The sequence below is a fragment of the Mustela nivalis genome (genome assembly GCF_964662115.1).
Source record: "Mustela nivalis genome assembly, chromosome: 7".
NCBI classification, from domain to species: Eukaryota; Metazoa; Chordata; class Mammalia; order Carnivora; family Mustelidae; genus Mustela; species Mustela nivalis.
The window spans coordinates 95799536-95820547 of record NC_139026.1 but is presented as its reverse complement, the minus strand read 5'-3'; the positions used below and the strand labels follow the sequence as shown (position 1 = coordinate 95820547).

Sequence of the window (21012 nt, the reverse complement as noted above, 5' to 3'; positions counted from 1 at the left end):
GGGCCTTGGGGCCGGCGGTGGAGGCGCCGCGGCTGAGCGTCGGAGAGAGGCGGAGACTAGGGGGAGGGGGCGTGGAGCGGGAGGCGGAGGCGGGGACTCGGAGCTGCGGCGCCGAGCTTGGGACTGAGGTGACCGAGGCCGAGCTGCTGGAGGTCGGGCTTGGGGACCCGGCGGGCGGGGCGAGGTCGCTCCGCGCCGCCCACGCCGGATGCACAGCCGGCCCTCTTCGCGCCCACGTACCCACGTGAGCGCCCAGCCGGCGACATTCCTACATCCCCCTCCCCGCCCGCTCCTACCCCTCCGAGCGGAGAGCGGAGTTTCACAACCACGCGCGGGTACACAAAAACACGGAGAAGCGCACGAACGTGCACACGCGCCTCAACAACTACGCGGACGCCCGCTGCCCACACTCCGGCCTCGCGATGCTGTACGTGGGATTGCTAGGAATGAGCCGGGAAAAAGTTGGCGGAGTCTTGGGGTGCGCGGCTCCTCTCGGGCGTGCATCCGACTCCCCTTGAGTGTGCGCTTAGGGCAGGTCTGCGAGCGCGGGTCTCTGCAGGAATTCCTCGGATATCCCAGCACTCTTACTCTGCTGCAAAAGGAGTCATTTGAAGGCCCCTGCTCAGAAACCCAGGCCTCCATCCCTGCCTCGAGTCCCTGTCGAAGTTTGGGGTACAGGAATGGGAGGGTTATGGTAGAAGCTAACGCGTCGATCAGTCGCGTCGGGCTGTTAGAGCATTGGTCAGGCGGGGATGGAAGGAGGTACCCCTCCTTCCTCTACTCGTCGCACCCTGTTTGTTAAGGATGAGGACCTGCTCCTCGGGAATTCTGTGGCAAAGCTGGGGTAGGGAGAACATCCATTCTGCGGACGTTTTTAGGGACCTGCGCTCTAGAGAGTCTAATGGAAGATGGGCGGGAGGCCGGAGAGTCCGACGTGGCTCCCCGCGGAGGAGTTGGAGGGAGGAGCTCCCTCAAGGAGCCTAGCCCCCCTCTGCAACCCACCCTCCCCGTTTGTTTCTCCTAGCCCCATCTGGTTCCCATTACACTCCCGCCCACGGCTGGGAGGTCGGGGTGGGGGTGGGGTGGGGGTGGGGGGCCAGCAGGGGCTCTGAGGGCTGGTCCTGGCTCGAGGCCCCGACAAAATGAAGGCACGGTGGATGGGGAACCGAGCGGACCGGCCGGGGGTCAGGTTCTCCTTGGTCCGAAACCTCAGCCCCGCCCCGCCATTCCACACTTCTGAGTGGCTCGGGGCCTGGCTAGGCGTGGGCGGCGTGGGCCGGGACTAGTTCTACATTCCGGCTCAGCAGGGGGACCTTTCCGTCTCCGGTGGGGGCAGAAGAGGGGGAGTGCATCCCGGGGTGGGATTTCGGTACCTAAGATTCACTTCTCCTTCAGCCCCAAACGCAGTGAGGAGGTAATAGGAAAGCGCAGATCCCTCCTCCCCCAACTCCCCATCCCCAGTTCTGCAACTGGAAGGCGCGGCTAGACGGGCTCCCTCCCGGGACTCTCCCCGACCCTCTCTGAAGTGTGTGGGCACCCCCTCCCCCACTCTTCTCTGGTTATTTTGGAGCCTGGGCTGCCAGCCGCTGGCCCCGGGTTTCCACGTGCCTCCTCCCTCCCCCTGCCCACGCGCCCCGTGACGCACATCCTCCGCCCACGCAGCCTCTGTTTCAGGCGCCCCCCTCCCTCCCACCCGGGCCCCTTTGGGGCGGTGCTGAGCCCCCGGGTCCGGAGGGAGACGCAGGCCCAGGAAAGAGGGCGGAGTAGCGAGTGAAGCCGGCGAGGGTAACCAGCTGGGCGCTGGGCCCTTGGGTCCCAGCCCGGGAAAGGGGACGAGGGAGGAGCCGATTCCGGGTCCTCCACTTTTTTATTCTGGGGTCGGATATTCGGCCAGAGAGGGAGAAAGGGAGACCAGCCCCAAGACCTGGGCTTGCCCAGTCCCCTAGGGGAGTAAGTAGGGGGTCTCCCTGGGTGTGAACCTGTGTGGGAGAGTGGAACTCCTGAGGGTTTGTATCTTTGTTTTTCAGGGTTGTCGTGAGGTTCAAATGAGAAGATGTGTATGAAGACTCTGTAAAGTGCCAAGCAAATTTAAGACGTTATTGCTAGTTTGTGCCTCTGTATCCTCAGATAATGTATTTATATGTTTCTTTACATCGAATTGTGTATCTGTGTCTCTGTCTCTCTCTAGGTTTGTATGTGAGCCCCTATGTGTGGATTTAAAAATATGTACATTTAAAAAAAAATCATTGACTTGTGAAGCCCCGCAAGAGGCCCAGAGCGCCCCCGCAGCCGGAGCTGCTGAGACGTCTGTTCTTCGCTTCCCTCCCACTCCTGCCACCCCCAACTCCCCTCCTACTCCCTTCCGTTGAGAACTAGGAATTTCCAGCCTTTTGCAATTGGAGAGAGACAGAGACAAAAAGACCGAGACTATGAGAAGCTACAGAAAAACAAAGATAAAGGGGGGGGATGATAAAAGGTGTTGCACAAATACAAAAATTTTATTTCTCCTTTTTTTCTCCGTGAGCCCTATTCTCCCCAGTGTGGATCAGGACCCCTCCCTACCTGACTCACCTGCTTCCCCCTCCCCCATCCGAGTGTTCTCAGAGTTTACGCATAGCGTAGCAAGGGATCCCATTTAATCAAGGATTAATTTATTGTCTACACCGGTCTCTTCCGGGAAGGGAAACAGTATCCCCAGTCCCAATTTTCCAAGAACAGGGGGAAAGAGTGTGAAGAAGTGGGTGGAAGAGGAGTGAGGAAATTGCTAACCAGAAGGATTGTCATTCCTGGGCACGTGCAGATTTTCATCTAGCAGATTGCACTGCTCACATTCCCCTCCACTACGTTTTTACCAGGCCAAATCAAGTTCGCTCAGCAGGGTCTGGCTCAAATGTCATCTTCCCTCATGCCCCACTCCCCCACCAGGCAGAATTAATTCCTTCCATCCCTCAGAGGCCTCAAGGCTCTTTGTAAGCCTTTCAATTATACTTGCTTGTCTCTCCCTCAGCTCAAGACTTCTCTAGCGCTGGTCTGCTCTCTGGTGGGCCCTTTGAAATGAATGCATTAATGATGCTATTTCCTGGTCTGAAAAGGGCGATTGACACATTTTGCTCCAAAAGGGGCCAAACCTGGGCTAAACTATTAAGTGAAGAGGTCTCCTTTACTTAAAGTTTCCAGTGAATCTCGCAAGTGTGGCCCCTTGGTCTTCGAAAATGTCCACTGTTGTGGGGCATGTGACTGGCTCAGTCAGTATAGCATGTGACTCTTGATCTTGGGGTGGTGAGCTGCAGTGACAGGTTGGGCGCAGAGTTTACTTAAATTAAAAAAATAAAATGTCCAGTGTTCTGGTAAATTAATTCATACCCAGATGGGAAAGGTAGGAGACTGAAATCTTTGCTAGTAACAGAAAAATATGAATATAAAATAAAGATCCTCTTTTTTTTCTCTTTGTAACATGTTATAATTGTGGTCTAAGGAGTGTTCTCCTTCAGTTAGTCATTTTACAAGAGATGCTTCACCAGGAGAAGACAAATAATCCTAACCTCTGCCTTGAAGGAGGTAGGGAGATAGTGCAACAAAAGGGGTACCCAATAATGACAGAAGAATAGGGAGCAACTGATGTCTTCTGGTGTTGTAGGAAACTGGTTTAGACAGGCATCCAAAGTACTTGATGTAGCCTAGGATATTGATGTATGAATATTTCTAGGGCCAGTCAAGTCAGATTAGAATGGAAACTTACATGGAGATATGAAACAGAATATATTTCAGAATCTAGAAATTATTCATTATTGGGGCACCTGGGTGGCTCAGTGGGTTAAGCCTCTGCCTTCGGCTCAGGTCTTTCTTGCTCTGTCAAATAAATAAAAATCTTTAAAAAAAAATAAAGAAATTATTCATTATTGCTGGATAGGCCGCCCCGGGAGGGGCACCTGATTGGCTCAGTCAGTTACAGTGTCCTACTCTTGGTTTCAGCTTAGGTCATGATCTCAGGATTGTAGGATTTGTCTCCGTACCAGCTCAGTGCTCAGCATGGAGTCAAGTTGTCCTCCCTCTCGTCCTCCACCCCCTCCCCTTCCATGCCTATGTGTGCGCTTTCTCTTTCTGTCTCAAATAAATAAATAAATAAGGGATTCATGGGTGGCTCAGTGGGTTAAAGCCTCTGCCTTCCACTCAGGTCATGATCCCAGGGTCCTGGGATCAAGCCCCACATCAAGCCCCGCATCGGGCTCTCCCCTCAGCAGGGAGCCTGCTTCCCTGCCTCTCTGCCTACTTGCGATCTCTATCTGTCAAGTAAATAAATAAAAATGTTAAAAATAAATAAATATATTTTTTTACTTTTTCTAACATTTAAATTCAATTAATTAACATATAATGTCTTACTTGTTTCAGGGGGTAAGATCTGTGATTCATCAGTCTTACATAATACCTAGTGCTCATTACAACACATACCCTACTAAATAAAATCTTTAGAAGAAAACCAGCCCAGGGAGGTGTAGAAGTCCATTTTATTAAGTGTATTTTAGACTTGTGCTTTCTCAAACTATGGCAAAGGACCAATTAAAAAAATTCCAGGGCGCCTGGTTGGCTCAGTTGGTTAAGTGTCTGCCTTCAGCTCAGGTCATGATCCCAGGGTCCTGGGACTGAGCCCTGCATTGGGCTCCCTGCTCAGCAGGGAGCCTGCTTCTCTCTCCTGCTTCCCCTGCTTGTGCTCTCTCTCTCTCTCTTAAGTAAATAAATAAAACCTTTTAAAAATTCTAATCTATTGTTCCCTACTTCTGTAAAATACACCAAACATGAATTGTTAGAAAAGTAAAACAAAGTCCATATTTTTATTAGATTCAACAAATACAAAAATTCTCTGTCAAACTGCAAGAAAAGTTTCTAAATGCTTACACTTAATTTCTGAAATACTTCCATTGCAGATTGGTAACAAACTTTGAACAGCCCAGTTGTAGTTAGTTTCTTTACATCTATGTTTTAGATCATAGTCAAGACCCGGGGCTTCATCACTGGAGAAACTAGGGAATCATAAGGACTTTGTAATATGGAAGTGACACAGGCAGATCTGCATTTAAGAGTAGTGTGGATGAAGGGTTTTATGGTTGCAAAAACCACAAGGAAACTAGCTCGGAGAAAATTAAAGTGGTTCAAGTGGTAAGATGTATGCAAATAGCTCAAGTAGCTGGGATTCTAGCTTGGGCGACTGAAGAGTTGAAATGGAGTGTCTTCATCAAATTCTTATGGTCTGTAATCCTCCTAGATTAAAAAAATAATAATTGTGAAAACGAAAACTTTTTCTTAACTCATTTGACACCACAACCTAATCTGACCCGAACTTACTTGTGGCACACCTCCGAAATTTATATCAAGTTGTTTATAGTTTCATTTATCCCACTTTTGTTTATCCCAGTGTGAATAATTATGTCTCAATGCAGAAAAATTAATTTGATTTGTTTGATTACAGGGTGCAGTCCTAGGCCCCATTGGGATTGTTGCCCTATATGTTGTATATGCACCATATTACCTTTCTAAAATCCAAAAATATTCTAAAACACATTTACTATCCAGATTTTCCACTCCATTTACTCAACAGTCTTGGCCTGAGTTTTTGGCTATTTGCATACATCAGATCCACCTGCAGATAATGAATATTCATTGCATTGTGTGCTATAGACTCTGAAAATGACTCCATTTTAAAAGATTTTATTTATTTTATTTATTTTTAAAGATTGTATTTATTCGTTTGAGAGAGAGACAGAGAGCACAGGCAGAGGGAGAGGCAGGGAGAGAGGGAGAAGCAGACTCCCCATGGATTTGGGGGCCTCTATCCTTAGGACCCTGAGATCATGACCTGAGCTAGGAGAGATGTTTAACCATCTGAATCATGCAGGTGTCCCTTAAGATTTTATTTTTAAGTAATCTCTGCATCCAATGCAGGGCTCAAATTTACAACCCCAAGATCAAGAGTCACATGCTTTACTGATCCAGACTGGCACCCCCAGAAGCAGATTCTTTAAAGTGTTTTGAGCAGTGTCCTCATGGTAAAATAAAGCTAAAAGCTTCTTTTGTGACTACCTTGAAGTGTCAGAACTTTTTTGGATGGTAAGGTGGAATGTTTTTATGGGCAATACAGTCTCATTATTGTATATCTCCTTTGCAAAAGTCAATGGTCAGTGATCTTCTGGAATTAGTTCCCAAATCTGGAATTAGTTCCTCTGTTCTCTGGCCTTTATTCAAAACCAAAGAGTGAGCTCTGAATGGTGACAATTTGGGGCCTAGTAGAAAATGAGGTGTGTGTGTGTGTGTGTGTGTGTGTGCATGTGTGTGTATGCATGTTTGTTTTTTAAAACTTTTGAATTTACATGGGGCACCAAGATAGCTCAGTGGGTTAAGCCTCTGCCTTCCGCTCAGGTCATGATCTCAGGGTCCTGGAATCAAGCCCCACATAGGGCTCTCTGCTCAGCGGGGAACCTGCTTCCCCTTCCCCCTCTGCCTGCATCTCTGCCTCCTTGTGATCTCTCTCTCTGTGTCAAATAAATAAAATCTTTTTAAAAAGAACTTTTGAGGGGCACCTGGGTGGCTCAATGGTTTAAAGCCTCTGCCTTTGGCTCAGGTCAAGATCCTAGGGTCCTGGGATTGAGCCCCACATCGGGCTCTCTGCTCAGCAGGGAACCTGCTTCCTCCTCTCTCACTCTGCCTGCCTCTCTGCCTACTTGTGATCTGTCAAATAAATAAATAAAATCTTAAAAAAAAAAGAACTTTTGAATTTACAGAAAAATTGAGAAGATAATATAGAGAGTTCCCCTATACCATATATTCAGTTTCACTATTGTTGCCTTTTACCAGTGTGGTGCATTTGCCAACATTAATGGACCAGTATTCTTATGTTATTATTAATGAAAAGTCTACAGTTTATTCAGATTTTCTGAGTTTTACCTAATATTTTTTCTATCTAGAAATAGCTGGCTGTTACAAGTTCTCAGTCTTTCCTTGTTTTTGATGACCTTGATAGTTTTGAGGAGTACTTGTCAGGTATTTTTTAGTTTGACCCTCTATTGGAATTTATTTTTTTCTCAAGATTAGGTTAGTTTTATGGGTTTGGGGGAGGAAAACCACAGACACTAAATGCCATTTTCATTGCATGACATCAGGCATACATAGTATCTATGTGATTTAGTACTGTGGATACTGACCTCTCCAGGTCAGCCCGGGGAATGTGCGTGAGAGAGACACGATGACTACTGCAGCAGGGGTAACCTAGACTTTTCTCTTTGAGGATGAAATTTCTTCTTCTGAGCATAGCTCAGACCCATTTTGACTTTTTAAAAATACTTTGTATTTGAAAGCTTGAAACTTCCCCATCAGTAACCTCCTTCCCAGAACTTCCTCTCAGCTCATTGGGCTCCACAATCTCTAGTGCTCCCACCCACCACTCTCAGATCCTCTAAAAAAGTCAGATGCTTCAATTTCTACTAACATTAACTGAATATCTGTTTATGTGCTAGACATTCTTCTAGGCCCTCATTGTGTTAAATCATTTAACGGGAAGCAGCCTGATGCATAGAAGGAACTTGGGCTTTTGGGTAAGACTTGGGTTCAAACCTTAGCCCAGCTCAATTAACTATGCAATCTTGGGCAGGTTCTGTGTCCTAGCCTTGGCTTCTTAAATGGAGATATTTGTTTCGCATCTTGCTGCAAGGAATAAAAAATTTTCTCCTAATCCTCACATTCATTTCACTTCCAATCCTCTCATCTTCATCGGTACCTGGCTGAATCTAAAGAGCATGCCACTCTTGATCTCAGGGTGCAGTTCAAGCCCCACGTGGACTGTAGAGATTTAAAAAATAATAATAATAACCCCCAAAACCCTATACCTACATTTTTTAAAAAATTACTGTTTTAGTAATCACTACACCCAATGTGGGGCTCCAACTCACGACCCGAAATCAAGAGGGGCGGAATCAGCCAGGCACCGCCCTAGTTCTACATTTTTTTTTTAAAAGATTTTATTTATTTATTTGACAGAGATCACAAGTAGGCAGAGAAGCAGGCAGAGAGAGAGAGAGGAAGGGAAGCCGGCTCCCTGCTGAGCAGAGAGCCCGATGCGGGGCTGTATTCCAGGACCCTGAGACCATGACTGAGCCGAAGGCAGAGGCTTAAACCACTGAGCCACCCAGGCGCCCCTAGTCCTACATTTTTAAATGCTAATGTTTTTTGCCATAAAACACTGACACAATTTTTTTCTGTGAGACTTGTTTTAAATCACATAGGACTTTGGAGGATAGGTAGTCTTTTAAAAATTGTCCCGTCTGGGACTCCTACTTATAAAGAGGTCTCAAGGGTAAGTCTCCCATAACAAGCAGATCGTGGTTAAAAAGGAAAGAGAAGAAAAGAAACTTCAGTTTTGATGGAAATATCAAATTCGGTCAAGAGGGCCTCGCCCGTTTTGATTTTCTATTGGCTAAGCTTACCATCAATCTCACCAGTTGTAAATAAACTGGATACGGAAGCATGTTGTTAAGGGGTGGGACCTTCCTGTCGCCATTGCTAAGGTGGAGGGTCCGTTCTCTAATAGGCTGGAAGCTGCTTTTCCCGCCCTCTCGCAGCAGTTGCTAAGAGGCGGGATTATAGAGTTCGTAAAAGACTGAGGGCTCGAAGCTCCACCCATCCGATTGGTGGGTAGGGGGCAGGTCTTGCAGTGGATAGGCTGCTGGCCCTGCCTGTTCCGGTTAGTTGCCGGGGAGAGGCACGTGAAGAGGAGGCGGCGTGAGGCGACCACGGCGGGAGGAATGAAAGTGGCGGTCTCCCCGGCAGTTGGTGCCGGGCCCTGGGGCTGGAGGGCTGGGGGCCGTGAGGGCGGCGGGGTAGTGCGGCTGCTCCTGATCATCTTTGGCTGCTTGGCCTGCGGCTCAGGTACCGCCGGGGCAGCCGCCGCCTTGGGGGCGGGTGTCGAGAGGGTTATATTTAGAAAAGTGGGGGAGTGTCCCCAGGGTGCGGACCGTTTTTCCGCAGTGGGGTGCGGACGTGGTGCGGAAAAAGCAGCTTCGTCGTCGTCACTGAGGGATCTCGGCTATGGGATGGCCTGGGGGAGCTACTAGAGTGGGGAGGAGCCTGGAGCCTTTTGGCAGAGACTGGAAGGGAGGCCTGGACTGGGTGAGATGCGGTCCTGAGGGCTGCGTCGCGCTGCCTGGGCCTCCTTGGTTTTCCTGGTTAAAAGTGAGGGGACCCGAGTTCCATTGCTGGCGGGCAGAGTTGCCACTGGAATGGGGGCATCCCATTCATTGAGCAAGTTAGCAACACCTCTGAGCGTCTGTTCTGTCCAGACTCTGGGCATGGGTGTGGCTGAACGGATCATTTTAATTCACTGGAATGGAGTGAGTTCTATCTAGTGTTTTCTGTCCTTGTAAGATCCTGGCACTGTTAAATTCGCGTTTCCAAAAAAAACAAAAAACCAACACCAACAACAAAAAACATCATTTCTCAAGCAAACTTACTGCTATCTACCTATTGGTGGATGATTGGCTTTGGACTGAAATGAAACTGTTTCCCTTTTAACGCTCTAACTCATAAAACCTAGAATGTTTCTAAAAACCTCCTACCCTCTTATCAAATGCACAACACAAAAATAAGTGAGGTTTCCAAGTTCTGCTGGAGAGAGTTTGAAACGTGAGGTTCGGGATAATCGTATCTTGGAAACACAGTATGCTGTCACCTCTCCCATCCTTTGCTGCCTATCTCATGCTGTCACTTAAGATTATCCGTAGCTGCAGCTTTAAGTTTGTCTCAGGATCCATAGATCTAGTTCCAAGGGTAACGTCCTCCGGCAATGGTTTGGGTCCCTCCACCCCCACCCCGGAGTGGGGGTGTGGGGCAGGGGAGAGAACGTAGTAGGTCTGCAGGAAGGTACTTTTCCAGAGGAGAGAGCCAGAGTAACATTGAAGGGTACTTATGGTCTGAATGAACTTGGGCCAGATGGTTAACCTCTAAAATGGGGTAATGGATTGTGGGGTTGAAGGAGAATGCAAAAATGTCTCTGTCTAGTCAGTGCTCAATGAGCAGACACTTTAATGAGACACTTTTATGAGAGGAACAGGGACTTGTTAGCTTGGAGGAGAGTAGACTTAGGTTGATGTTCTGTGTGACTAGGTAGATCATGTGTGTGGCAGCTACAAACAGCTGATCATGTAGTACAGAAGAACTTTCTAAAAGCCAGATGTACCTAAAAAAAAAAAAAAAAATGCAGTACTTCAAAAGGTAGGTAGTATTTTCTCATTGGAAGTTTTTCATTATAAAAATGATGTGAGTTTATTTTAGACTATTTGGGAAGCACAATTAAGTATAAAGAAGTAGAAAAAACCCTCACTGTTTATTCTTTTAAGAGACAATCCATTGTAGCACACTTTCTCCTGGTCTTTTTTTTTAATGTGTTGCTAATAAAAAAATTTGGAGGGGTGCCTGGGTGGCTCAGTAAGTTAAGGCCTCTGCCTTTGGTTCAGGTCATGGTCCCAGCATCCTGAGATCGAGCCCCCGAATTGGACTCTCTGCTCAGCAGGGAGCCTAGCCTGCTTCCTCCTCTCTCTCTGCCTGCTTCTCTGTCTGCTTGTGATCTCTGTCTGTCAGATAAATAAATAAAATCTTAAAAAAAAAAAAATTGGAGGGTGCCTGGAGGGCTCAGTTGGTGCAGCGTGTGACTCTTGATCTTATGGTTGTGAGTTCAAGCCCCACATAGGGTGTAGAGATTACTTAAAAATAAAATCTTAAAAAAAATTTTTTTTATTGATAATACATTCATAGACCTGTCAGCAAGTCAGTTCTCCTTGTAAGCCACCCGTTATTTGATTTTGTAACATAAGCATTTTCTTTCTTTCTTTTTTTTTTTTTTCCCATTTATTTATCTGACAGACAGAGATCACAAGTAGGCAGAGAGGCAGGCAGAGAGAGAGGAGGAAGCAGACTCCTTGCTGAGCAGAGAGCCTGATGCGGGGCTCTATCCGAGGACTCTGGGATAATGACCTGAGCCGAAGGCAGAGGCTTTAACCCACTGAGCCACCCAGATGCCCCCATAAGCATTTTCTTATATCATTTAAAATTCTTCTTAAATGTTATTTTTATTTGTATTCTATTTTTTGGACAGACCATTTAATGTTTCTGAAGTAAATGTGTTTCTATTGTTGGTTGGACACTTGTTGTGTTTCTAGTTTTTCATTGTAGATAACACTTTGTGAACTTTTTGTGTATAATTTTTTTTTTTAAAGATTTTATTTATTTGTCAGAGAGAGAGAGGAGCGAGAGTGAGCACAAGCAGACAGAGTGGTAGGCAGAGGCAGAGGGAGAAGCAGGCTCCCTGCTGAGCAAGGAGCCCAGTGTGGGACTGATCCCAGGACGCTGGGATCATGACCTGAGCCGAAGGCAGCCGCTTAACCAGCTGAGCCACCCAGGCGTCCCTGTGTATAATTTTTTTTTTTTTACTGCATTTAGATTATATTTTTAGAATAGATTCTCAGAAATAGATTTATTAGATCAAAAACCAAAACATATTTAAGACCCTTGAAACACCTTGCTTGCTGAAATATTTTCCTGAAAAGGTGTGCTTGTTTACACCACTAACAGCACTATTTGCTTGTGACCCATATGCTTGCCAGTATTGGATATTTCAGCATTGGATATATACACCTTTGTTAATTTGATAGACCAAAAGTAGTGTTTTAACATGGCATTTCTTTACATTTGCACTATTTTGAGGGAGCATCTCCTTTAGTAGCTATTTAATTTTTCTTTAGACTAAGATTTTTTGGAATGTGTGTGTTTTTTGTTCTTGGTGTACTTGGAATTACTCTTTGAGTTTTTCTTTTAAGATTTTATTTATTTGACAGAGAGAAGGAGAGCACACGAAGCAGGGGGAGGGGCAGACAGAGGGAGAGGGAGAAGCAGGCTCCTGCTATCAGGCAGCCTGATGGGGCTGGATTCCAGGACTCCAGGATCATGACCTGAGCCCAAGGCAGATGCTTAACTGACTGAGCCACCCAGATGGCCCTGGAATTTTTATGTATTTTAAAGATCAATTTGTATGAACGTTCTACTATATTAAGGGTATATATATTTTATAATCTGTTTATTTTTTTTAAAATATTTTATTTATTTATTTGTCAGAGAGAGAGCGAGCGAGAGGGAGCACAGGCAGACAGAATGGCAGGCAGAGTCAGAGGGAGAAGCAGGCTCCCTGCGGAGCAAGGAGCCCGATGTGGGACTCGATCCCAGGACACTGGGATCATGACCTGAGCCGAAGGCAGCTGCTTAACCAACTGAGCCACCCAGGCGTCCCATAATCTGTTTATTTATTGAAAATTTTTCTTACCCTCTTTTTTTTACCCTCTTTTACTTTTTTTTTTTAAGGTTTTATTTATTTATTTGACACAGAGAGAGAGATCACAAGCAGGCATAGGCAGACAGAGAGAGGGGGAAGCAGGCTCCCCGCTAAGCAGAGAATCTGATGCAGGGATTGATCCCGTGACCCTGAGATCATGACCCAAGCCAAAGGCAGAGGTTTAACATACTGAGCCACCCAGGCACCCTTCTTTTACCTTTTTTAAAAAAAGATTTTATTTATTTGAGAGGGAGAGAGAGAGCCAGAGAGAGCACACATTGGGGGAGGGGTAGAGGGAGCAGGGATCCCCCAAGGACAGTGATATGACCAAGCTGGCTTGGCACTTCTGAGCTGACTTGGGGCTCAATCCAGGACCCTGGGATCATGACCTGAGGCCAAGGCAGACGCTTCTCCGCCTCCCCCCCCTTGAAGGCAGATGCTTAACCTACTGAGCCACCCAGGCATCCTTACCCTATTTTCTTAAATTGAAGTATAGTTGACATACAATGTTATTATTTTCAGGAATACAGCATAGTAATTTGGCTAACCTATGCATTACACCATGCTCACTCACCACAATAGGTTTAGCCCTGTTTTACCTTTTTATTTTTTTTTAATTTTTATTTATTATTATTTAAAAATTTTTTTTATTTAATTCATTTAACAGACGGAGATCACAAGTAAGCCGAGAGGTAGGTACTAAGAGAGGAGGAAGCAGGCTCCCTTCTGAGCACAGAGCCTGATGCGGGGCTCGATCCCAGGACTCTGGGATCATGACCTGAGCTGAAGACTGAGGCTTTAACCCATGGAGCCACCCAGGTGCCCCTATTTATTATTATTTTTATTTATTATTATTATTATTATTATTTTTTAAGATTTTATTTATTTATTTGACAGAGAGAGATCACAAGTAGGCAGAGAGGCAGGCAGAGAGAGAGGGAAGCAGGCTCCCCGATGAGCTGAGAGCCCCATGCAGGGCTCGATCCCAGGACCCTGGGATCATGACCTGAGCTGAAAACAGAGGCTTTAACCCACTGAGCCACCCAGGCGCCGCTATTATTATTTTTAAAAGATTTTATTTATTTAGGGTAGAGAGAGAGTACGAGGGGGGAGGGGCAGAGGAGGAGGGAGAAAGAATCCAAAACAGACTCCACACCGAGTGTGAGCCCCAAGTTGGGCTTGATCTCGCCACCACGAGATCACGATCATGACCTGAGCCAAAACCAAGAGTCAGTCGTCAACTGGTTGAGCCACCCAGGCACTCTCCTTTTTATTTTTTAATTTAATTAATTAATTTATTTTGAAAATATTTATTTATTTGACACAGAGAGAGAGAGAGACAGTGAGAGAGGGAATACAAGCACAGGGAATGGGAGAGGGAGCAGCAGACTTACCGCTGAGCAGGGAGACTGATGTGGGGCTTGATCCCAGGACCCTGGGATTGTGATCTGAGCTGAAGGCAGAAGCTTAACCGACTGAGCCGCCCAGGTGCCCCTTTTTTGATTTTAAAGATCTTATTTATTTATTTGACAGAGATCACAAGTAGGCAGAGAGGCAGGCAGAGAGAGAGAGGAAGGGAAGCAGGCTCCCTGCTGAGCAGAGAGCCCCTATTCGGGGCTCGATTCCAGGACCCTGGGATCACGACCTGAGCCGAAGGCAGAGGCTTTAACCCACTGAGCCACCCAGGCGCCCCAAATAGATTTATATTTTTATGTAGTCACTTAATTTTATTCTCTAGAGTTATTTCCATAACTTTATGCTTAGAGAGCTTTCAAAAATTGAATTTCTATCATTTTTATGCTACTCTTTAATTTTTTTATTTTACTTTTTAATCTATAATTAATGTTAATATTTGGTGTAAGGTGAGGATCTACATAGGTCTTATTTTCCAAATAACCAGTCAGTTGTCCCAGCATCCCATCGAATGATGCTTTGCTAAGTGCACTGTTTAAGATGTTATTTTTTTAAATAATTTTTTGGAAATTTCTTCTCTTTATTTATTTTTATTTTTTTAAAGATTTTATTTATTTGTTTGACAGAGAGGAAGATCACAAGTAGGCAGAGAGGCAGGCAGAGAGAGGGGGAAGCAGGCTCCCCGATGAGCTGAGAGCCCGATGTAGGGTTCGATCACAGAACCCTGAGATCATGACCTGAGCCGAAGGCAAAGGCTTAACCAACTAGGCCACCCAGGTGCCCCACGATGTTATTTTTTAAGAAGACTTTTAAGTATGAGCTGAATTACCTCTTGAAAGAAATGAACAGAGGCTATTTAAGAGGTTGTTTTTAATGACTTTAGGGTTTCTTCCTGTCCTCAGATAGTTTGAATCATTTTTATTAATTCTACCTGTAGACGTTAAGTGATTAGTGCTATTAATTAGTTTGTAATGTCTGTAAGCAAATATGAAGTTATTAACCTTTGAAGAACTGCTTTATGGGTAAATGTGATAAGCAAGTTATGATTCACTACATTCCTTGAAGGCATTTTCTAAAATCTTTGGGCTCAGAAGGCATTTTCTCTAATGTTTAATCTGTTCTGCTTTTTAACATGCTGGCTTTTGAGGGGAGAGGAAGAAAGGTGGTATATATCCTTTTGCTACAGGAAGCACAAATTTTAAGTGAGCATTTTGACAATTTGTATATGTTTAAGGTCACTTGGTTTAGTTCTGTGTTGTTAACAATTTAACCTAGAGCTGGAGAGGTGATTGTTTCACAGAGAGAGTATCCCTTTTGACTGAATTGGTGTATTTGACCGCTCAGTAACTTTCCAAAGATGTGGCTGGCCAAGGTGCTGATTTCCATAGGGGGTTGCTACTAAGGACATTAATTAATTAATTAATTAATTAATTTACTTGAAATTGTTTCCCTAGAGTGTTCTGTAACTTGGGAAAATGATGAACTAGATTTTATTTATTTATTTAATTGACAGAGATCACAAGTAGGCAGAGAGGCAGGCAGAGAGAGGAAGGGAAGCAGTCTCCCTGCTGAACAGAGAGCCTGATGCAGGGCTCGATCCCAGGATTCTGGGATCATAACCTGAGTGGAAGGCAGAGGCTTTAACCCACGGAGCCACCCAGGGGCCCCGACAAACTAGATTTTAAAAGATGTTGCTTATTATAGAGCCATTTTATTTCTTTAAGAAAATGGTATCAGAGAATTTTAAAATTAGTTTCAAAACAGTGATGCCTTTTCTTGGCATTAAGTTTTTTAAATGCCTTGTACTATTGACATTATTTGTATCTTTCTATCTTTTTGAAAATAACAGTGGGCTTAAAAATGTGTAGTTTTCTATTACTTGGTGCTGTGGGAGAGAAGGAGTTACCAAGTGTGACTCTTTTTTTTTTTTTTAATTGAACAAGTGTATGTTTTTACTTTGGGCTTTGTTGTTTGTTTGTTTGTTCAAGATTTTATTTATTTATTTAATTGACAGAGAGTGAGCGCTAGCAAGAGAGGGAACACAAATAGGGGGAGTGGAAGAGGGAGAGACAGGCTGCTGCCAAGCAGGGAGCTGGATAGAGGTGTCAATTCCAGGCCCCAGGAATCATGACCTGAGCAGAAGGCAGACACTTAACTACTGAGCTACCCAGGTGCCCCTACTTAGGGCTTTGTACACAGACTGGATGTTCTTTTAAGGAAGTGATAGATTCTGTACATCTTTTTTTTAATACATCCAGTGCCTTTATATACCTCAGTGAATTTTTCAGTATAGTAGCTTTAGCATACACATAACCTTACTCTCTCTCTCTCTCTTTTTTTTTTTTTTAAAGATTTTGTTCATTTGACACAGGGAGGTAGAGATCACAAGTAGGCAGAAAGGCAAGCAGAGAAGGGTGGGGTGGGGCGGGGGTGGGAAGCAGGCTCCCTGCCAAGCCCAGAGTCCATCAAGCTCAATCCCAGGACCCTCACATCATGGCTCGAGCTGAAGGCAGTGGCTTAACCGACTGAGCCACCCAAGCATCCCAATAAGCCTTTTTAAAAAAAGTTCTATTTATTTAAGTACTCTCTGTACCCAACATAGGGCTTGAACTCACAACCCCGAGATCAGGATTTGCATGCTCTTCCACTGAGTCAGCCAGGTGCTCCAAGAAAAATAAACTCTTGAGCCATATTTATGAGTGGGTATTTTATCAGTACATTTGTGGGCTTCCTAGTGAGACCTCTTTAAAAAGTTTCATTTTATAAAAGATAGTCTAGGAGGAAATCCTAATTACTACTGGACTAAACCCTAGTGAGAAGCTGATAGATGGGGGGAGGGGTGGGAATCAGGGCATGCTACCTCAAAATACAGCATCTTGGCATATTGAATGTTTTAAGCTGAGGGAGTTTAAGAAACAGTAGAAACAGGAAGGTCTCTCTGATCTCCCCACCTCACCCTTCTTCTGTGAAACAGACAGGTAAAACCCTGTGAGAGGCGCCCTCCCTCCCTCTACCTGAGGAAATGTAGATAAGGGGATGGCAAGAGGAATCCAAGCAAACAAGCCTCACTCAGTTTCCCCCAGCTTACTACCATTAGCACAGTTTTCTTTACCCCATCACACTCTTTCCCAAGTGTCTACTCTTCATGAAATGAAGCAAACTGTTTCTTTGGGTCTGCATTTCCTTATGAAGGCTTTCATGTCACGTAAAACTTTTATTAAATATGTATGGTTTTCTGTTGTTAATCTTTGTCAGTTTAAATTTTCCAACCCAGCCAGGGATCCTAAGAGGATAGAGGAAAACTTTTTCTTCCCCTACAATATGAAGGCTGAATTCCCTCCTCTTTCCCTTTCTTTTTCCCTCTTCCTTCCCCTTTCCCTTTTCTTTTCTTTTCTCTCTTTTTTAAAGATTTTATTTATTTCTTGGAGAGAGAGTGCCAGAGCGAGCATGAGTGGGGGGAGGGGCAGAGGGAGAGGGACAAGCAGACTCCCTGCAGAGCAGAGAGCCCATAGGGCTCCAGCCCAGGACCCTGGGATCCATGACCTGAGCTGAACAGATGCTTTTTTTTTTTTTTTTTAAAGATTTTATTTATTTATTTGACAGAGAGAGTGAGAGACACAAGCAGGGGGAGCAGAGGGAGAGGGAGAAGCAGGCTCCCCATCGAGCAAGGAGCCTGAACAGGGAGCCTGATGCAGAGCTCTGCGGGACTCGATCCTAGGAGTGCAAGATCATGACCTGAGCCGAAGGCAGATGCTCAACAACTAAGCCACCCAGGCGCCCCTGAAGGCAGATGCTTAACCAACTGAACCACCCAGGTTCCCTAAGACTGAATTTTTAAAAAAATTAAAATATAATTCATGTATAATAAAATTCATCCTTTCAGTGGTTTTTAGTATATTCAGAAGGTTGTGCATCCATCACCACCAATTTCAGAGTATTTTTATCACTCCAAAATGAAATCCCATGTGTTTTAGCAGTCACTCACCATTCACTTCTCCCAGTGAGGAGAAATCTTTCTGTCTCTCTGGATTTGTATATTCAGGACATTTCATATAAATGGAATCACTTGATATGGTCTTTTGGACTGGCTTCTTTCATTGAGAATGTTTTAAAGGTTCATCCACATTGGAGTATGTGTTAGTACTTCCTTTTTTTTTTTAAGGATTTTAAAAGTTTTATTTATTTTTTTATTACTATTTTTTAAATTAATTGTTTTTATTAACATATAATGTATTATTTGCCCCAGGGGTACTAGTCTTGAATCATCAGGCTTACACATTTCACAGCACTCACCATATCACATATCCTCCCCAATGTCCATAACCCAACCACCCTCTCCCTACCCCACCTCCCCCCAGCTACCCCCAGTTTGTTTTTAAGATAAAGAGTCTCTTATGGTTTTTCTCCCTCCCAATCCCACCCTACAACCCAGCAATCACACTACTGGGTATTTACCCTAAAGATACAAATGTAGTGATCTGAAGGGGCACGTGCACCTGAATGTTTATAGCAGCAATGTCAACTATAGCCAAACTATGGAAAGAACCTAGATGTCCATCAACAGATGAATGGATAAAGAAGATGTGGCATACACACACACACACACACACACACACACACACACACACTGGAATACTATGTAGCCATCAAAAGGAATGAAATCTTGCCATTTGCGACTATGTGGATGGAACTAGAGGGTATTATGCTGGGTGGAATAAGTCAATCAGAGAAAGACAATTATATGATCTCTCTGATGTGAGGAATTTGAGAGGCAGGACTGGGGGCTTGGGGGTTAGGAAAAATGAAACAAGTACTTCTTTTTATGGTTGAACAATATTCCACTGTATAGATGGGTATATCACATTTTGTTTTATCCATTAGTTCATCAGTTGGTGGATGTTTGAGTTTCTACTTTCTAGTTATTGTGGATGTTGCTGTTATGAACATTCATGTACAAGTTTTTGGGTGAGCTTGTTTTGTTTTCTTGGGTATATACGTAAAGTGGAATTGCTGGGTCATATGATAACTCTATGTTTAACTTTTTGAGAAATTGACAAACTGTTTTCCAAAGAGGCTGCACCATCTTACATACCCAGCAGCCCTTTATGAGGGTTCTAGTTTCTCACATCCTGGCCAGCTACTGTTACTGTCCTCTTTTTGATTTTAGCCTTCCTAATGGATATAAGGTAGTATTTCCTGGTGGTTTTGATCTGTATTTCCCTGAGGACTAAAGATGTTGAACATCTTTTCATGTCTCTTGGTCATTGTGTATCTTCTTTGGAGAAATACCTATTCAGATCCTTTGCCTATTTTTACAGTTGAATTATTTCTCCTCTTATCGTTGAGTTGTAGTGCTTTATATATTCTGGCTAGTAGACCCTTCTCAGATATATGATTTGCAAATATTTTTTCCCATTCTGTGCATTTTACTGTTTTCCATTTTGTGCATTTTACTGTCTGTTTACTTTCTTAATAAGGTCCTTTTTTTTTTTTTTAAGATTTTATTTATTTATTTGACAGAGATCACAAGTAGGCAGAGAGGCAGGCAGAGAGAGAGAGAGAGAGGATGAAGCAGGCTCTCTGCTCAGTGAAGGCAGAGGCTCCCCAATGACTGAACAGAGAGCCCGATTCAGGGCTCAGTGTCAGGACCCTGAGATCACAACCCCAGCTGAAGGCAGAGGCTTTAACCCACTGAGCCACCCAGGTGTCCCGATAAGATTCTTTGAAACACAAAAGTTTTAGATACTTATGAACTCTGATTCATCTGTTTTTTTCCCTTTGGTTGCGTGTGCTTTTGTGTCATATCTAAGACACTATCACCTAATCCATGGTCAGGAAGACTCAACTTGTGTTTTCTTCTAAGAGTTTTGTAGTTTTTGCTCTCCTGGTTAGGTTTAAGGCAGAAATTAACTTCTAAATTAGTCATTGCTTCACAAAGCCATTTTGGACTGGCAAGTGTCCTTGCCTTTTTTGTGTGTGTAACTTTGGTATTTTAAGGTTTGGTTGAGAGTTTTTTTGTGTTTTGTGTTTTGTTTATTTATTATATTCAGTTTATTTATTTGTTTATTTATTATTTAGTATATTTAGTTTATTTAGTTTAAATTTACCTATTTTTGTACCTAGACCATAGTGATAACTTAATTTCCACTTACAATAGCATTTAATAAGTTAGTACAATATAGAACTCAAGGAAAAAGTTATTAAACTATTTTGTGGTAAAGAATGTAGCTTGTGGGGGCATCTGGGTGGCTCAATGGGTTAAAGCCTCTGGGATCCCAGGATCCTGGGATCAAGCCCCACATCGGGCTCTCTGCTGGGTAGGGAGACTGCCTCCTCCTCTCTCTGTGTCTGCCTCTCTGCCCACTTGTGATTTCTGTCTGTCAAATAAATAAATAAAATCTTAAAAGGAAAAAAATGTAGCTTGTGCAAACTTGGGTGGGAAGGTATGAGAGGGGTCACTTTTAAGCCTTGCATTGGCTGGGATTGAATATAGACTTCTGAATAGAGGCTCATCTGTCTTGGCAAAAATCAAAGGAGTGCATGTATTAAATGACTGCTCTTAAAACCTGAAACAAAGCAGCTGGAAAAAAGGAACTTTGTGATATTTTAGTATCTTCTTAAAGTACTGTATATGCAAAAACATTGCTAAGTCTGTTCATCCTACTCAGAAAAAGGGTAGAGGAAATAAGTAGATGGCATTTCTTTGGCTGTGCCTTTATAAGAGAAGCAGGACCTGGATGTAAATCTCAGTTAAGTTATTCACTAGCTGTGTGACTTTGGGCAAGTTGCTTAATCCTCCTTAAGCATCAATTTTTGTTGTTATTGTTGTTGTTTAGATTTTATTTATTTATTTGACAGAGACCGTGAGAACAGGAACACAAGCAGGGGGTGTGGGAGAGGGAGAAGCAGGCTTCCCACTGAGCAGGGAGCGTGATGGGGGGCTCAGTCCCCAGGACCCTGAGCCTAAGGCAGATGCTTACTGACCCACCCAGGCGCCCCTTAAGCATCATTTTTTTAAAAATCTGTGAAACAGGGATTATGAGAGTCCCTGCCTCATAGCACTGTTGGAGAGTTGAAATGAAAGCATACTGTCTTAATAAGCACTTACTACCTTGTGGGGGCACCTGGGTGGCTCAGTGCGCTAAGCCTCTGCCTTCAGCTCAGTTCATGGTCTTAGGTCCTGGAATCGAGGCCCACATTGGGTTTTCTGCTCAGTGGAGAGCCTGCTTTCTCTG

The 21012-nt window shown here is 44.3% G+C and overlaps 1 protein-coding gene and 1 long non-coding RNA gene across 7 annotated transcripts in view; both read left to right on the top strand.

Annotated features, from left to right (window-relative positions):
- Window positions 1–99: 99 nt before the first annotated feature.
- LOC309869978 lies at window positions 100–2158 on the top strand. The gene is made up of 2 exons (XR_014314387.1): window positions 100–427; window positions 2028–2158. It is a non-coding gene; the product is annotated as an uncharacterized lncRNA (long non-coding RNA).
- Window positions 2159–8556: 6398 nt separating this feature from the next.
- Window positions 8557–21012, top strand: part of NEMP1 (nuclear envelope integral membrane protein 1) — a 25472-nt gene continuing 13016 nt past the window's right edge. Inside the window, exon 1 of one of the 6 annotated variants that reach the window (XM_082741852.1) lies at window positions 8557–8913. In XM_082741852.1, coding sequence (XP_082597978.1) covers window positions 8790–8913 — 124 coding nt within the window. In that variant the 5' untranslated portion in view covers window positions 8557–8789. The remainder of the gene's footprint in view (window positions 8914–21012) is intronic. The other 5 variants (XM_082741857.1, XM_082741855.1, XM_082741856.1 and 2 more) reach the window with 5 other exon arrangements.